The sequence below is a fragment of the Mustela putorius genome, unplaced genomic scaffold (genome assembly GCF_011764305.1).
Source record: "Mustela putorius furo isolate JIRA1106 unplaced genomic scaffold, ASM1176430v1.1 tig00000083_pilon_pilon_pilon, whole genome shotgun sequence".
NCBI classification, from domain to species: Eukaryota; Metazoa; Chordata; class Mammalia; order Carnivora; family Mustelidae; genus Mustela; species Mustela putorius.
The window spans coordinates 44040830-44057892 of record NW_025421273.1 but is presented as its reverse complement, the minus strand read 5'-3'; the positions used below and the strand labels follow the sequence as shown (position 1 = coordinate 44057892).

General features: G+C 35.0%; 1 protein-coding gene across 10 annotated transcripts in view; it reads right to left on the bottom strand.

Annotated features, from left to right (window-relative positions):
* The window catches only part of N4BP2 (NEDD4 binding protein 2), an 83828-nt gene that overhangs the window by 45549 nt on the left and 21216 nt on the right, over nucleotides 1-17063 (bottom strand). For 4 of the 10 annotated variants that reach the window (XR_006605736.1, XM_004764026.3, XM_004764028.3 and 1 more), the window contains exons 3-6: nucleotides 11844-11926; nucleotides 9808-10147; nucleotides 5288-6449; nucleotides 4583-4707 (exon numbers count right to left, since the gene is read on the bottom strand). Coding sequence is in view for 9 of the 10 variants with exons in the window: in XM_004764026.3 (XP_004764083.1) it covers nucleotides 4583-4707; nucleotides 5288-6449; nucleotides 9808-10033 (1513 nt within the window). In the remaining variant the exon portion in view is untranslated. Of the gene's footprint in view, nucleotides 1-4582; nucleotides 4708-5287; nucleotides 6450-8043; nucleotides 8137-9807; nucleotides 10148-11843; nucleotides 11927-17063 lie in introns of those variants that run through there. The other 6 variants (XM_045076672.1, XM_004764031.3, XM_013062229.2 and 3 more) reach the window with 6 other exon arrangements.

The window sequence follows — 17063 nt, the reverse complement described above, 5'->3', positions numbered from 1 at the left end:
TGCCTGCCTCTCTGCCTACTTGTGATCTCTGTCTGTCAAATAAACAAATAAAATCTTTAAAAAAAAAAGAAAGAAAGAAATGATATAGAAACTAAAAAAATAATAGAACCAATCAATGAAACCAGAAGCTGGTTCTTCTAAAAGATCAACAAAATTGATAAACCCCCAGCCAGACTCATCAAAAAAGAGAGGACCCAAATAAACAAAATTATTAAAGAAAGAAGAGAAAATACCACAGAAATACAATTTTTACAAAATATTATGAAAACCTCTGTGCCAAAAAACTGCACAACTTAGAGGAAATGAATAAATTCCTTGAAACATATAACCCAACAAAATTAAAGCAGGAAGAAATAGAAATATTTAACACACCAATTACCAGCATGAAATTTAATCACTAACCAAAAAACTCTCAAAAACGAAAGTTCAGGACAATGGTTTCACAAGCGAATTCTACCAAGCTATTACAAAAAACTGAAGAGGAAGGAAAACTTCCAAATTCATTCTATGAGGCCAGCATTATCCTGATACCAAAACAAGATAAACACTACAAAAAAAGAGAGGGTTTTCTCTCATGAAAAAACCCTCAACAAAATATTAGCAAATCAAATCCAACAATACATTAAGAAAATCATACACCACAATCAAGCAGGATCTATTTCTGGGTTGCTAGGATACTTCAATATTCGCAAAACAATCAACATGATACATCACATCAATAAGAGAAAAGATAAAAAACACAGGATCATTTCAACAGATGCAGAAATAGCATTCAACAAAGTACAATATCATTCATGAGAATAATCATCTGCAAAGTAGGTCTAGAGGAAAGATACCTCAATCTTAATTTGCAAATGACATACCAATAAAGAGTTAGTATCCAAAATATATGAAGAATTTATACAATTCAACATCCAAAAAACAAATAATCCAATTAAAAAAATGGGCAGAAGATACAAAGGGACATTTCTCCAAAGAAGACATACAGAGGGCCAACAGACACATGAAAAGATGCTCATTCATCATCAGGGAAATACAGATCAAAACCACCATGACATACCACTTCACACCTGTCAGAATGGCTGAAATCAAAAACACAAGAAACAAGTGTTGGTGAAGATGTGGAGAAAAAGAAACCCTCGTGCGCTGTTGGTGGGAATGCAAACTGGTACAGCCACTGTGGAAAATGGTATGGAGATTCCACATACACACACACAAAAAATCAAAAACAAAAACAACAACAACAAAAAACTAAAAATGGAAATGCTCTATGATTCAGGAATCACACTACTCGGTATTTACCCAAAAAGTACAAAAACATTAATTCAAAGGGATACATGCACCCCTATGTTTATTGCAATATTATTTACAACAACAAATCTATGGAAACAGTTCAAGTGTCCATTGACAGATGAATGGATAAAGAAGTGGTGTACACACACACACACACACACACACGCAATGGACTATTAATTCAGCCATAAAAAAATGAAATCTTGGGGCGCCTGGGTGGCTCAGTGGGTTAAGCCGCTACCTTCGGCTCAGGTCGTGATCTCAGCGTCCTGAGATCGAGCCCCGCATCGGGCTCTCTGCTCCACAGGGAGCCTGCTTCCCTTTCTCTCTCTCTCTGCCTGCCTCTCTGCCTGCTTGTCATCTCTGTCTGTCAAATAAATAAATAAATAAAATCTTTAAAAAAAAAAAATGAAATCTTGCCATTTCCAACAAAATGGATAGAGGGATAGAGCTAGGGAGTATACTGCTGAGCAAAATAAGTCAATAGAGAAAGACAAGTAACACGTGATCTCACTTATATGTGGAATTTAAGAAACAAGCAAAGGAAAAAAAGAGAGAGACAAACCAAGAAACAGACTCTTCACTCATAACAAACTAATGGTTATGAGAGGGAAGATGGGTAAAATAGGTGACTGGATTAAAGAGTACAGTCATCATGATGGAAAAAAAATACTTTTTCAAAAAAGAACACAAGATACTTTAGAAAAAGTACAATTTTTTTCAAGGATATATTATTTTTTCATTTAAGTATTTTTTAAGGGAAAGACTGTACCTGAATATAACTAATGTATTAAAAATTTTAAATCACATCTTAAAAAAAAAAAAACTTAGATAACTCTCCAAAGAAGATAAAGTAATGGCCAAAAGGATACACCAAAGAAAGCTTAACATCATCACCCACCAGAAAAATGTAATCAAAATCACAGTGAAATACCACTTCACAACCACCAGGATAGGTATAATCAAATATATAGATAAAAACTAGTATTGGTGACCATTTAGAGAAGATGGAACCCTGATAAACCCCTAGCAAGAATGTAAAATGGTGCAGTTGCTTTGGAAAAACAGGCTGGTAGTTCCAAAAAAGTTTAGACATAGACTTGTACATTCATACCAACATTATTCATAATAGACAAAAAGTGGAAACACCCCAAATGCCCACCAACCAATGAAAAAATAAATTAAATGTGGCATATTCATACAATGGAGTATTATTCAGCCATAAAAAAAAGAATGGATTACTGATACATGCTACAACATGAGCCTTGAAGATGTTACACTAAGTGAAAGAAAGCCATTCACAAAAGACCATGAATGATATGATTCCATTTATATGAAATGCCCAGAACAGGCAAATCTATAGAGACAGAAAGTAACTTAGTGGTTGCCTAGGGCAGGGAGAGGTTGGGGAGAAATGAGGAGTGACTGTTAATGGGTAAAGGATCTTTTTTGGATGATAAAAATGTTCTAAAATTGATAAAAATGTTCTTAAAAGCGATCGTTGTAGAGCTCTGAATATGCTTAAAACCATGTGATTCTTCTCTCAATAAAGCTATTTAAAAAGAGTTCTGCCTATTAACTTAATATTATTACTGTTATGGCTCTTACAGTAGTGAGGACATGTTGAACCACTGCTAAACACTTATTTTTCAATCTTAACCATCATGGGGGTAATATTAAGCCCTTTTACAGACGAAGACAATGAGCTCTAGAGAGTATAAATAACTTCTACAAGACAACACAGCTAGTAACTGCCAAATCCAAGATTATTCTTCACCACATCCTACTGTTTTCATTTTTTGTTGTGTTAGTATTTTCATTTTTTTTTTTTTAAGATTTTATTTATTTATTTGACACAGATCACAAGTAGGCAGAGGCAGGCAGAGAGAGAGAGGGAAGCAGGCTCCCCACTGAGCAGTGAGCCCAATGTGGGGCTCGATCCCAGGACCCTGAGATCATGACCTGAGCTGAAGGCAGAGGCCTAACCCACTGAGCCATTTCCTGAGTTCTCAATTTAATATTCAGTTCAAGAAAAAAATACAGAAAAATTTAAAAATGTCTGAAGATGGCAAAATCAAGAATCACTTTCATGTTGCCTTTATCATAAAATAAAGGCTAACATAGCGTCTATGTGTATTAAAAATTCCTCATGGGATGCCTGGGTGGCTCAGTCACTATAGCTGCTGACTCTTGATCTTGGCTCAGGTCTTGATCTCAGAGTCCTGAGTTCAAGCCCCATGTTGAGCTCCACATTGGCGATGGAGCCTACTAAGAAAGAAGAGAAAAGAAAAGAAAATAGGAAAGAACAAAGAAAAGAAAAAGAATTCCTCATATGAAATTCAAACTATTTGTAACTAAATATTTCATGATAAAACCATCTTCAGTGAACAGATCATTGCATTAATAAAAGCAGTAAGGTCGGTTTGAGGAGAGAGCCATTTTTACTCTCACACTGTCCCCCCATAACAATAAAATCAATCTAGGGAAGAGCAGGGGTTAACAATACAAATTCCATTCTAGGGGGCACCTGGGTGGCCCAGTCGGTTGAGCATCTACTTTTACTTCAGGTCATGATCCTGGAGTCCTGAACTGAGCCCTGAATTAGGCTCCCTGCTCAGCAGGGAGTCTGCTTCTCCCTCTGCCCCTCATCCCACTTGTGCTCTCTCTCTCTTAAATAAACAAAATCTTTAAAAAAAAAAAAATCCATTTTAGGAAATAGAAACTGAAGCATACCAGACAACTGGAGACATCTTGAGCTATTCTGAGACCCATATAGAAAATATGATACACTTTTAGCAAGATCCCCACTGATTAAGTAAAACTTAAACATGCTATGCGATGTTCTAAGCATTTTACAAAATTTAACTTGTTTAATCCTAACAATTCTGTAACATAAGACTAACCTCTTTCACTTCTTACTCTGTAATGTAACAACTGCTACAATTTTATATATTATATATAGTTAAGTAAATAATTCACTTTAGTAATTAAAGTTGGGGGGGGCACCTGGGCGGTTCAGTCAGTTAACCAACTGCCTTCAGCTGGTCATGATCCTGGGGTCCTGGGATCAAGCAAAGCATGGGGCTCCCTGCTCAGCAAGGTGTCTGGTTCTCCCTCTCCCTCTACCTCTCACCCCACACTCATGAGTTCTCTCTATCAAGTAAATAAAATCTTAAAAAGGAGAAATAAATAAAGGGAATTATACCCTTTTTAAAAACTGTCTCCCTCTCAAAAGACAAATATTTCATAGTGCTCTTAATATTACTCAAAATCTAATGTCTATTCTTACCACGATTCTGGTTCCATTCATGTGCTTCTCCTAAGTACTTTACATCAAACTGGTACTGTCCATTAATGTAAAAATAATCATCAGTACTCAGAATAACTCCACTTGGATTATCCTCTTGCAAAGTCCTGTGAAAGATAAATGGAATTATTTTCATTAATTTTTCTCCTAAATTCCCTCTCCTAATTTTTACAAGGTCATAATCCAAATAAAGAATTCAAGTATTGGTACTTAAAAGTGAGAATACAATAATATCCAGACAACTCATATTGGAAATCCTCTTAGCAGAAGTTTGACTCCCAAGAACATTGACCTAAAACAAGTCTATTTTATTCCTTGAATTGAAAATCAATTATGGCTTTGTAACTCTGTAATCAAAGTTGAACTTCTCTTTTTTCCCATTCAAAGTAGTTCTCTTTCACATAAAGCTATTTCTACTGATTTCAGAAGCTCACAGTCTTGGAATTATCTTTGAATTTTTCTTCTATTCTATCTCCCAAAATGAAAGTCTAAGATAGAAGACTTCAATACAAACTTCTGGAGAAAAGAGTACTGCTATTAGCTACAAAGAAAAAAAATGAGTAAAAAGAAAAAATTTTAGTGGTTACTAAACATCTCTATTAAGCAATAGCATTTCACATATTCATACTCTGTTAATGTTCACGTTCAAGCACTACACTGTTTTAAAAACTCAATTAAACCTCATACCTTGCCAAAAAGGATTTTCCTGATCCTGGAAGCCCTCTGAGAAGAACAAGAACTAGTCCAACATAAGATGACGTCTTCTTTCTTACAATCTGAGAAACTGGGGCTTCTTGCACTTGATAAGCACTTGTTCCCTCTTGATTTCTCCATACCTTTGTTGGGGAAGTGTGAGAAATAATTGGAGGGGGAAACGTGTAGTTGACCGGTCTCCAGTGTGTAGTGGTGGTTACAACAGGAGCTACAAAGCCATGATTTCCTTGAAAGAGGTCAAAAGCAGGAATCATTGGATTCCACATTGGTGGAGGTGGAGGAGGAGGCAGCAGTAGAGGGAGAGGGGTAAGTATAGGGCAGTAATTCACATCCTTCCCCTTTGACGGCAGTTCAGTATGTTTCTGTGGCTTGAAACCAAATTCTTCAGAAGGTACAAATGCATCAGGGACAGAAGTAGATTTCTGATCCTCACTTGTACCTAGTAAATCAAGCCCCAGATTTTGCACGGGAAGGCTTAAAGGAGGCTGAGGTTCGTTGGCATCCAAATCTACAGGGGCTGGAGAGAACGGAGTCTCGACACACTCAGATTCTAAAAGCTCTTTCTGTCTTTGACTGAGATTGCTACCACCCACCACAGTGTCATTTGCTACATTTAAAGAACTACTGAGAAGAGAATCTTCCAATGCCAATGTGTCATTCTTTATAAAACTTTTGGACTCATTAGAAACAGAATGTGAAATTAAGGTGTTTGAACTTAATGCAGAGGCTGAACTTAATGCAGAGGCAGAATTCTCTAAATTTTCACTGTTCAACTCCACATTTTGTGCAGAAAGAATGGGAGTCATACTATTTGAATCCGAATTTATAAATGCACTCGGGTCACTAACACTATTAACATCTTGCAAAGGCAAAAATGAATACACTTGGTCATCAGAAGAGTTCAATTTCTCAAAAGCATTCTGTATCAAAGAATCCAAGTCTTCAGTTAGCTGCATGTCCAAAAATGAATCCATTTTTGATTCTTCACTCTCTTCTTCAGGAGGATACTTTTCCATTATTTCACGTCCCACAACACTTACTTGGTTCTCAGAAGCAACAAAGCTTTTTGAAGATGATTCTTCTACCTTGGCGTCAGTGGCAGATAATTCTAATAGACAATCCATTGCATTTTCAACTGTACAACAACAAGAGCAATATACATGTGTATTGAAAACAGTGAAGTATAATTTGATTAAAATCTGGGTAAATTTATACTTTTGCACTGAATGGAATATAGAAATTTATAAATATTCAAGTCATTTTTAATTAATATTTTACAAATATACCAGTCTATATTAGTGAAAGGTTTGAATGAAGTCATGTAATGCTGTTACTATCAGACAAATTGCATTAAAGTAGGACAATAAATTGCCATCAAGAAGATAATCTCTGACAATTGTGAATAAACGTAAATATCTATGAATTATATCTAAAGATACCTGTAAGTTGTATCTAAAAATTATCTGTAAGTGGTATCTAAAAATATCTATAATTGCATATATTATGGTTATTTATAAAGACCCAAAACCAGTTAATTCATTCAATAAGTACTTAGCTACTTGCCTATCTTTTTAAATATTAAGCATTTTTAAGCACTCTCCTATAAACCTGTTTATATGGTTTATGCTATGAATTTCACTTAATACAAAAAATAGGCATCAGCGTATCAGACATACTCTGTTCAAAGTAAATAAGACATAGTTTTTACTATACTTAAGGGATTTTTAAAGCCTAATGGAGGTAAAGATAATTAAGTTAGAAAACAATTACATTATAATATAATGTAGATTAAATAATACACACTTTTAGTAATACACAAATGCCATAGCAGCCTTATAGGAGAATAAAAAAAATTTTCACATAAGGTAATAAGTGAACTGGGACTTGAAGATTAAAAAGAAACTCGTCAGACACAAAGGGTAAAGTAAAGACAGTCTTGAAAACACAAAGCATGTTTAAGGTATTAAGAGAAGTTGGTTGGAGTATGAGCACACAGTAGGTATGGAAGATAAAAGGAGACAAAACTGGAAAAGATCAAGCAGAATTGGAAAAAGTGCTACATGTCATGGTAGGACATATCAATTTTACTTTCTACAAAAACTACCTGTCACCATATTTGAGCTAGGAGCTTTTTTTTTTTTTCTTTTCAGTGTTCCAGAATTCGTTGTTTATGCATCACACCCAGTGCTCCATGCAATATGTGCCCTCCTTAATACCCACCACCAGGCTCACCCAACCTCTCAACCCCCTCCCTTCCCAAACCCTCAGTTAATTCCTCAGGGTCCACAGTCTCTCATGGTTTATATTTATCACCTCAATGAACCATCAAATAATACTATGAGGTACAGTATTTCTAGCAAATAGATGAAGAAAATGTAGTTCAAAAAGTATATTAAGTTGGCCCAAGTCACACAGGTATTAAGTGACAGAGTCAGGACTGGCATGTCTGACTCCAATGCTGAGCTCTTTCTATTATAATACAAATACAGAATTAGAATTGTTAAGCATTTGAAATTTGGGGTTTTGCTTATTTTTGTGTTGTCATCTTTTGTTTTATGGAAAATATATATGAAAAGGAAGCAGAGCACAGGAGGTAATAGCTCTGGTCTAGAGTCAGAAAACCAACACCTAAATCTCCACTTGCTGCCTAAGACCCTCTGAACAAGTTACCTAACTTTCCTAAGCCTTGATTCTCTCATTTGCAATATGGGGATAATAAAAGTACCTACCTCATAGGGTTGTTGTGAGGATTAAATGAGATAATCCGTGAAAATGTGCTGTGCACAAGGACTGGCACCTAGTAAGCACCCAAATAATGTTCCCTTAAGAAGAAAAACAAAGAGGAATTGGAGGGGCAGGCCCGGCAGAGATCAGTTAGGATATTATAGCAATAGTACAAAGGTTAGAAGCCCTAAACATGGAGGGGAAAAAAAGAAAGAAAGCACGCAAGCAAACACAGAAGTAGTTCTACGAAGAAAATCTACATAATAGAAAAACACAAGGTCAACCAAAAAAATTATTAATTATTCATGAAAAATTTACATATAACTAAAAAAATTAGAGCACAACAATTCAGTGAAATATTAGAAAGCTATTAAAAATAGTTATAAAGATCAGAGCAACACCGGAAAAAATGCTTAGGTTAAGTTTAAAAAGCAAAATACATATTTTCATCAATACTATTATTCAAAATACTCAAAATATCAGTATTTATGAACAAGGTGTAGAGAAGATCCTGGAAAAGAGAAATATTTTTGTTAGGATGTAAGGGTAATATATTTTTCTTGTAATTCCTCATTTCTATGTTAGTGTATGTGAAACAAATTTTAAAGTACTGCAACATCAGGAAATAAATATTGAAGTCACATAAAATTCTGTACACTATCATTTCTGAGCATCATATGAACTGCTGAAAACTGGTTTTCTGCATACATATCATAACAGGATAGTTAAAATATGCTCACATCACAGTCCATGTGATAAGTAATAATGGAAGTTTCTCATGCATTAGCAAAACTTCCCCAATCTTGAATAATTTTATCTTATACTGATCATATCAACACTAAGCATTAACATTTAATTTACTCATTTAGTCAACTTTGATTGCTTGTCCATCTGCCAAAATACTTCCAAACAATTTATTACAAGTTATTAATAATACTAAAGATAAAGACTTTACAAAAAAAAAATCTCAATTCTCACCAAAAAAGTCATATGAGATACATATTATTATTTTTCGCATTAGCAGATAAGTAAACAGACCCAGAGAGCTTAAGTGGCAGAACTAGAAATCTAACCCAGGTTTCTTGACTCCAAAGCCAATATTGCGAAACACTACCCTATTAGCATCAACTCCTAATCAGCTCTTATTCCCACAATTACAATTATCTTTTCATTCAATAAATATTTACTGAGGTCCTATCTGAATCATTTGTTATTTTAGGGGCTGGGGATACAGCATAAAAACAGTTTATAAAAATCTGTCTTTATGGAGCTTACATCCTAAGACAGTGGTTCTCAGTTGGGGATGATTCTGGTCCCCAAGGGACATATGACAATAGATGGAGGCATTTTTAATTGTCACAACAGGCTGCTGAAGGTTGCTACTGGAATCTACGGAGAATAGGCCAGGGATGCTGCTAAACATCCTATGAGTTACAGGAAAGCCACTCACAACAAAGAATTATCCAGTCCGAAATGTTAATAGCGCCCACCTGTTCTAGGGGAAAGATTAAAAAAAAACAAAACATAAAATATGACATCTATATATACATCTTACATCTAGAACTGTATATTTCTCAAAAGCAGAAAAAACTATGCTTTCTTCTTCATATTACTCACAATACCAACTTAGTACCTTGCCCATAGCAGATGCTCAATAAATTAACAAAACAGAAATAAGGCAATCATTTTTCTATATTACTACTAGTCATGGCACAGTACATGGAATCTTCTTACATGATGCAAAGGGTTCAAACTAAACTTTTTCTCACCTTTGAAATCACATTCAGAAAGCATCAAATACACTACATCGGGATCCAGATCAGAAAACATCTCTGAGATACTGGTGAAGAGTTCCTCCTGATCAACTTTTGTCTCACACATGGAAGGAATAGTAGTTGGCTCCTCATGACTAGCAACACCGGATACGACAACTTCCTTAGAGTTTGCAGTCTTCCGAATAGGATTTCCCCCAAGATTTTTCCTTCTCCTTGGCATTCTGACTTCCAAAACTAAAATGTTTCCCTTTTCTTATTTAAGATGTTTGATATTTAAGTCATACCTCAAAGAAAACATGGTTAAATATCTTGCACAATCCAGCAGTAATAGGACCTAAAACAGAAAGCAAGTAAAAACACTCAGACTATATAGTTACATTTCCATTTCTAAAATTGGAATGACATCTTTATTTAACTCTAAGAAAGTACCACCAACTCTGGTAGCAAAGCCAAAAAGCAGTCAGACAACTTCTCTCTCTCTAAAATACTCAAGTTTGCCAAGATTGAACATGTTAAAACTCAAGATATTAACAACTGTAATCAATTTTCCCAACAGTGTATACACTGTTTTAATGTCATTATTTTATTTTTTGAAAAACATAAAACAGTATTCACAATGACAATGCCTACTGAACACCAAATCTGGACGTCTAACAGGCATTATAAACTTAACATGTCCAAAGCTGAGCTCTTGGTCACTTCCTTCACACCCACTCTTCTCAGTCTTTCCATCCTCAATTAATACAACTCTATGCTTCCAACTGCTCAGATCAGAAATCAGATCTTAGAAAATTCCTAACTCCTCTCATCCCACATCCAACCAGTAAGCCAACTTTGTCAATACAACCCTCAAAATGTATCCAGAATATGACCTTTCCTCACAATCTCACTGCCACCACAGCCTATTGCCCAGATTACTATATAAGTCTTAAACCAATCTTCTCGTCCCTTCTCCTATTTATATGTAGCAGAGCAATCAGTAGTGACTCAGTTAAACTATAAGTCAGATCATACAGATCTGCTTAACTATCTACCGACTTCCCATTTCACTCAGAGTAAAAGCCCGAACCCTTAAAACCCATAAAAGTAAAAGCCCATAACTCAGACATGTGTTACATCAGTACTGTCATCCCTAAACCTCTTTCCCTTGCTCAGTGTCGCTCCAGCCACACTTTGCCTCCTTGTTCTTCTCCAACACACCAGCCATGTTCCCTGTGGGGAACTTTTACATTTGGCTCCCTCTACCTAAACTACTAGTCTCTCAGGTATCTATAAAAGTTTCTTTCCTCAACCCCTTCCTATCATTACTTAAACATTACCCACTCAAGAAGTCAATCCCCCAACACCACTTATCCGACTTTCCTTATTCGAATTTTCTCATAAGACTTATCATCTTCAAAGAATGAGTATGTTTTACTCATTTTTTATTGTATTTACTACCCATAATTAAGAAAGTGTAAGTAAGCTCCACAAGGGCAGGGACTCATTGATCTAGAGAACCCCAGATAGTCTACTTGCTTTCTCTACTTGGATGTATCTAATAAACGTTTCAAATTTAACATCTAAAACTAAATGTCTGATATTTTCCCCAAAATCTACTCTAACCATTTGGTCTAGCTACTGTCCTCATTCACTCATATTCCAGGATCCTAAATGCTCTGCTTCCAATCCTTGTCTCCTACAGTCTATTTTCAACACACTAAGCAGAATGATCTTTGTACAAAATACAACATACATATATACAACAACCTACAAGTCAGAATGAATCAAGATCTGCTCTAAATCCTCAAGTGGTTCTCCACATCACTCAGTAAAAGCTAAAGTTCTTGCAGTAGCCCATCTCTCTGCTGGCCTCTGATAAACTCCTCCCCCAAAATTTGCAACTCCTTCAAATCTTTATTCAAGTGTCACAGTCAATGATTTCTTCCTTGATTAACCAATTTAAAATCATGTCGCCCCAATCCCTCTCCCCCAATCTCCCTTTCTCTGAACCAACCATTGGCCCTTAACACCCATACTATAAAATTTACCTTTTAATTAAATTTATTGTGTCATAGCTCTCTCCATCTTCCAGAACTGCACTGTCAATATGGCAGCCACTGGCCACATGTGCCTATTTAAATTTAAATTAAGTTAAATTAAGTTAAATTGCACTTTTCTATATTAATAGCACATAAAGTAGAATGCAGAGGGGAAAAAATTATCAGAGACAGAGAAGGACATTATATGATCATAAAGGATCAATGCACCAAGAAGACATAGCAACCCTAAATGTGTATGCACCAAACAAAAGAGCCACTAAATAAGTGAAGCAGAAGCTGACAGAACTAAAATGAAACGGACAGATCCACAATTAGAGAAATTTCAAACTCTTCTCTCAACAATTGATAGAATAACTAGACAGAAGATGAGCAAGGATACTGAACACAGTAACGTCATCAATTAAGAATAATTGACTTTTATAGAACACGCCACCCAACAATAGCAGAATACATTATTTCCAAGTGCCCACCAAATATGTACCAAGAAAAACCATATCCGAGGCCTTAAAACAAACCCAGAAAATTAAAAGGACTGAAATCATACAAAGTGTATTCTCTGACCACAATGGAATCAAAGCAGTAATCAATTAACAGAGATAACCGGACCTTAAGCAATATACCTAATAATCCATGAGTCAGAGAGAAAGTCTTAAGAAAAATTTAAAAATACACTGAAATGAATGAAAATGAAAATAAACCATATCAAAATTTGTAGGACACAGCTAAAGCAGCAATGCTGGAAATTTATAACCAAATGCATACAAATCACAAAAGAGGAAAAGTCTCAAATTAATAATTGAAGCGCTCCCACAGCAATTACCTAGAAAAAGAAGAGCAAAACAAATCCACAGCTAGCAAAAGGGAATAAATAAAAATAAGAGCAGAAATGAATAAAATGGAAAACATAAGAACAAAAAAGAAAAATCAATGAAACAAACTGATTGTTCTTTAAAAATAAAAATGGCAAACCTCTAACATGACTAACAAAGAAAAAAGGAGGAAAGACACATAGTACCAATATCAGGAATGAAAAAAAGGATGTCACTACAGAACCTTGTATGCTGAAAACTATAGAACACTGATAAAAGACATCAAAGATCTAAATAAATGGGAAGACACAGGATGTTCACGGACTAGAAAACTAAACATAGTAAAGATGTTAATTTTCCCTAAACTGATAGAATTCCTTTCAAAACCCCAGCAAGAGTTTTTGTGAATATGGACAAGATTATTCTCAGATTGTTTTTTGTGGATACGGACAACATTACTCTCAAACTAAATGCTACAACAATTTTGAAACAGAGGAATCAGTCAACTCAATTTCAAGATTTATTGTATAACTACATTAACCAAGACTGTATGGTATCAGTAGAGGGACAGACATATAGATCTGAAAACAGATTATACACTTGGAAACAGAAGAGAGAACCCAGAAATATACCAACACAGAAATATACCAATACGTTTTTGACAGGTGCAAAAGCAATTTAATGGAGAAAAGATAGTCTTTTCAACAAAGAGAACTATAGCGAGTGGGCATCCACAGATTAAAAAAATAAATGTTGACCTCATTTTCACATTTGATAGAAAAATTATCTCAAAATGGACCAAAAACTCAAATCCATAAAACTATAAACATCTTAGGAAAAGAAGCAAACAAAAACAAAAACAAAAAAAAAAGAGGAGAAGATCTCTGGGACCTAGAGCTAAACAAAACACCAAAAGCATAATCCATAAAAGGAAAAGCAGATAAACTGTATTTCATCAAAATTAAAAACTTTCACTCTCTGAAAGACCTTGTTAAGAAAATGAAAACATAAGTTATAGATTGGAGGAAATACCTGCATACCATATATCCAACAAAGGACTGATATCTAAAATACATAAGGAACTTACCAAAACTCCAGAGTAAAAACCAAACAATTCAATTAGAAAATGGGCAAAAAGCATAATACCAAAAGGATATATGAATGGCAAATAGGCACATAAAAGATGTTCAACATCATTAGGCATTAAGTAAATGCAAAATTAAAGCTACATACAATGAGATATTACTTACACAGCTATCAAATGGGCTAACCTAAAAACTAATGACAACACAAAATCCTGGCAAGGTTACAGAGAAAATGGATGGCTCATACACTCTGCCGGGAAGGTAAAATGGTACAGTCACTTTGGAAAAGAGTTTGGAGATTTCTTTAAAAGCTAAACACACAACATCATACAACAATTCAGCAATTGCATTTCTGGGCATTTATCTAAGATAAATTAAATATTAAGTTCACCCAAAAACCTGTACACCAAGTTTATAGCAGCTTTATTCATTATAACCAAAAACTAGAAAACAATTCGGATGTCCTTCAGTGGGTGAACTGTTAAACAAATTATGATACTTCCATTCCATTCCACAAATTACTAGTTAGCAATAAAAAGGAATAAAGTAATGATACACAAAAATAACCTAGATGAAATTCCAGAGTTATGCTGAATGGAAAAAATCCAATCCCCAAAGGCTATATATTGATGATCCCATTAATATAACATTTTAAATTAGAGATAGAGAACAGGGGCGCCTGGGTGGCTCAGTGGGTTAAGCCTCTGCCTTCGGCTCCGGTCATGATCTCAGGGTCCTGGGATCCAGCCCCGCATCGGGCTCTCTGCTCAGCGGGTAGCCTGCTTCTCTTCCTCTCTCTCTCTGCCTGCCTCTCTGCCTACTTGTGATCTCTGTCTGTCAAATAAATAAGTAAAATCTTTAAAAAAAAAAAAAAGAGATAGAGAACAGATTAATGACTGCCAAGAGTTAAGGAAGGGATGGGGAGAGGAGGGCAAGTGGGTGTGGCCATTTAAGGGTAAGTTGGGGGATTCTTGTATTGATGGAAATGTTCTATATCAATGACAATATCCTGGTTATGATACCATAGGACAGTTGTGCAAAAATGTTCCATCGGGGGAACTGGGTAAAGAACACAGGAGATTTCTCTGTACATTTATTAGAGCCAGATGTGAATGTATAATCCCAAAATAAAAAGTTTAATTCTGAAAAAAAGCATGTTAAATTAAAAATTCATTTCATCAGTCATACTACTCATATTTCAAATGCTCAGTTACTACATGTGGTTAATGATTACCATATTGGAGAGCAGAAATAGTAAGCTTTTCCCATCAGTGCAGAAAGTTCTAGTGGACAGCAATGTTCAGCAGTATAAGATCCATGGAACAAGTGAATATCCTATCTTGGGAAAATAAACTATATAAGCAAAAAAGTACAAAGAGGAAATCATAAGGAAAAAAAAAATACTAACAGATCTAGCCACATTTAAATGTAAAAGACCTATGTATCAGAAACAAAATTAGGGGAAAATACGTACAACATACAGCAACTGTTTTCAATTTTTCTCCTTCCATTCTTTCATAGATTTTTGCCTCCACCATTTCTACAACTACCCTAAAATTGCTCTTATCTACCAACAGTGCGCAAAAGTTCCTTTTTCTCTCCAAATCCTCATCAACACTTATTATTTTTTTGACTTTAGTACTTCTGACAGGTATAAAGTGGTATCTCATTGTGGTTTTAATTTGCATTTCCCCAATGATTAGTGATGTTGAGCATCTTTTCACTTGTCTGTTGCCTATCTGTATGTTTTCTTTAGAAAAATGTCTATTCAGGTCCTTTGCCCATTTTAATCAGATTATTCAGTTTTTAGGTATTGAGTTATTTGGAGGTTCCTCAAAATATTAAAAATAGAATTACCATATTATCCAGTAATTCCACTACTGGGTATTTACCCAAAATGAAAACACTGATTCAAAAAGATTCATGAACCCCTATGTTTATTGAAGCATAATTTACAATAGCCAAGACATAAGGATGCCTGGATGGCTTAGTCCATTAAATGTCCAACTCTTGATCTCCGCTCAGGTCTTGATCTCAGGGTCATGAATTCAAGCCTCTATGCCCAAGAATCCATCAACAGATGATTAAAGATGTGGGATGTGTACATACACACAAACACAGTGGAATATTACTCAGCCATAAAAAAGCCATGAAATCTTGCCACTTGCAACAACATGGGATGGACCTAGAAGATATAATACTAAGTGAAACAGACAGTCAGGGAAAGACTAATATCATATGATTTTACTCATATGTGGAATTTAAGAAACAAAACAAATGAACCAAGGCGGGGGGGAAGCCAGACTCTTAAATACAGAGAACAAAATGGTGGTTGCCAGAGAAGAGGTAAGTTGGCAGATGGGTGAAATAAAGGGGATTAAGAGTATGCTTATATTGATGAGCACTGAGAAATACATAGAATTATTGACTCATCATACTGTATACCTGAAACTAATATAACACCATATGTTAATTATACTTGAATAAAAAAATAAAATTTTTTTAAAAGGAAAAAAATGTTTTAGAGATCTTAAGCAACCAAAGGTTTTGGTATTTTCTCCCATATTCATTCCAAAGTACAAGCCAATCTAAACTAAACTAAGTGAAAAAGAAGCCCAGAAAGGTTCTGATTTTCCCTGTGATTTATGTTGTTCTTTTTACATCAAATATTAAATCATTTTCAAAAAAAAATAAAAATTGCTCTTATCTAAATCACCACTGATGTACATGTCAATGATAAAATTCACCAGGAAGATGTAACAATTCTGCAATTCTAAGTTTGTATTCAACTTGTAAAAATGCTCCCTCTATAACTATTAGAAAAAAGAGCCCCCCCCAACAAAATAAAAAAAAATGAAGGGAGGAACAATAAGGACAGAGAAGATCAATAAATAACTTGGCTTACTATCTATATAACATTGAATCAAATAACCACAGAATATACTTTATTTTCTAGTACATATGGGATTATATTAAAATTATTAACTAAAACAGAACTAGAAGACACAGTTGTTTGAAAATATACTCCCGTACTTAAGTCAAAGAAGAATTCCACTATGTTAGTGAAATGCTAACATCAATTCAAGATAATAGTTAAAGGGCACCTGGGTGGCTCAGTGGGTTAAGCATCCATCTCTTGATTTTGGCTCAGGTCATGATTTCAGGGATGTGAGATTGAACCTCGGGTCTGGTTCTGCACTCAGCCCAGAGTCTGCTTGTCCCTCTCTGTCACTCTGCCTTCCTCACCCCCCACAAGCCCTCTCTAAATAAATAAGTAAAATCTTTTTAAAAATAAATAAATGAAATTTTAAAAA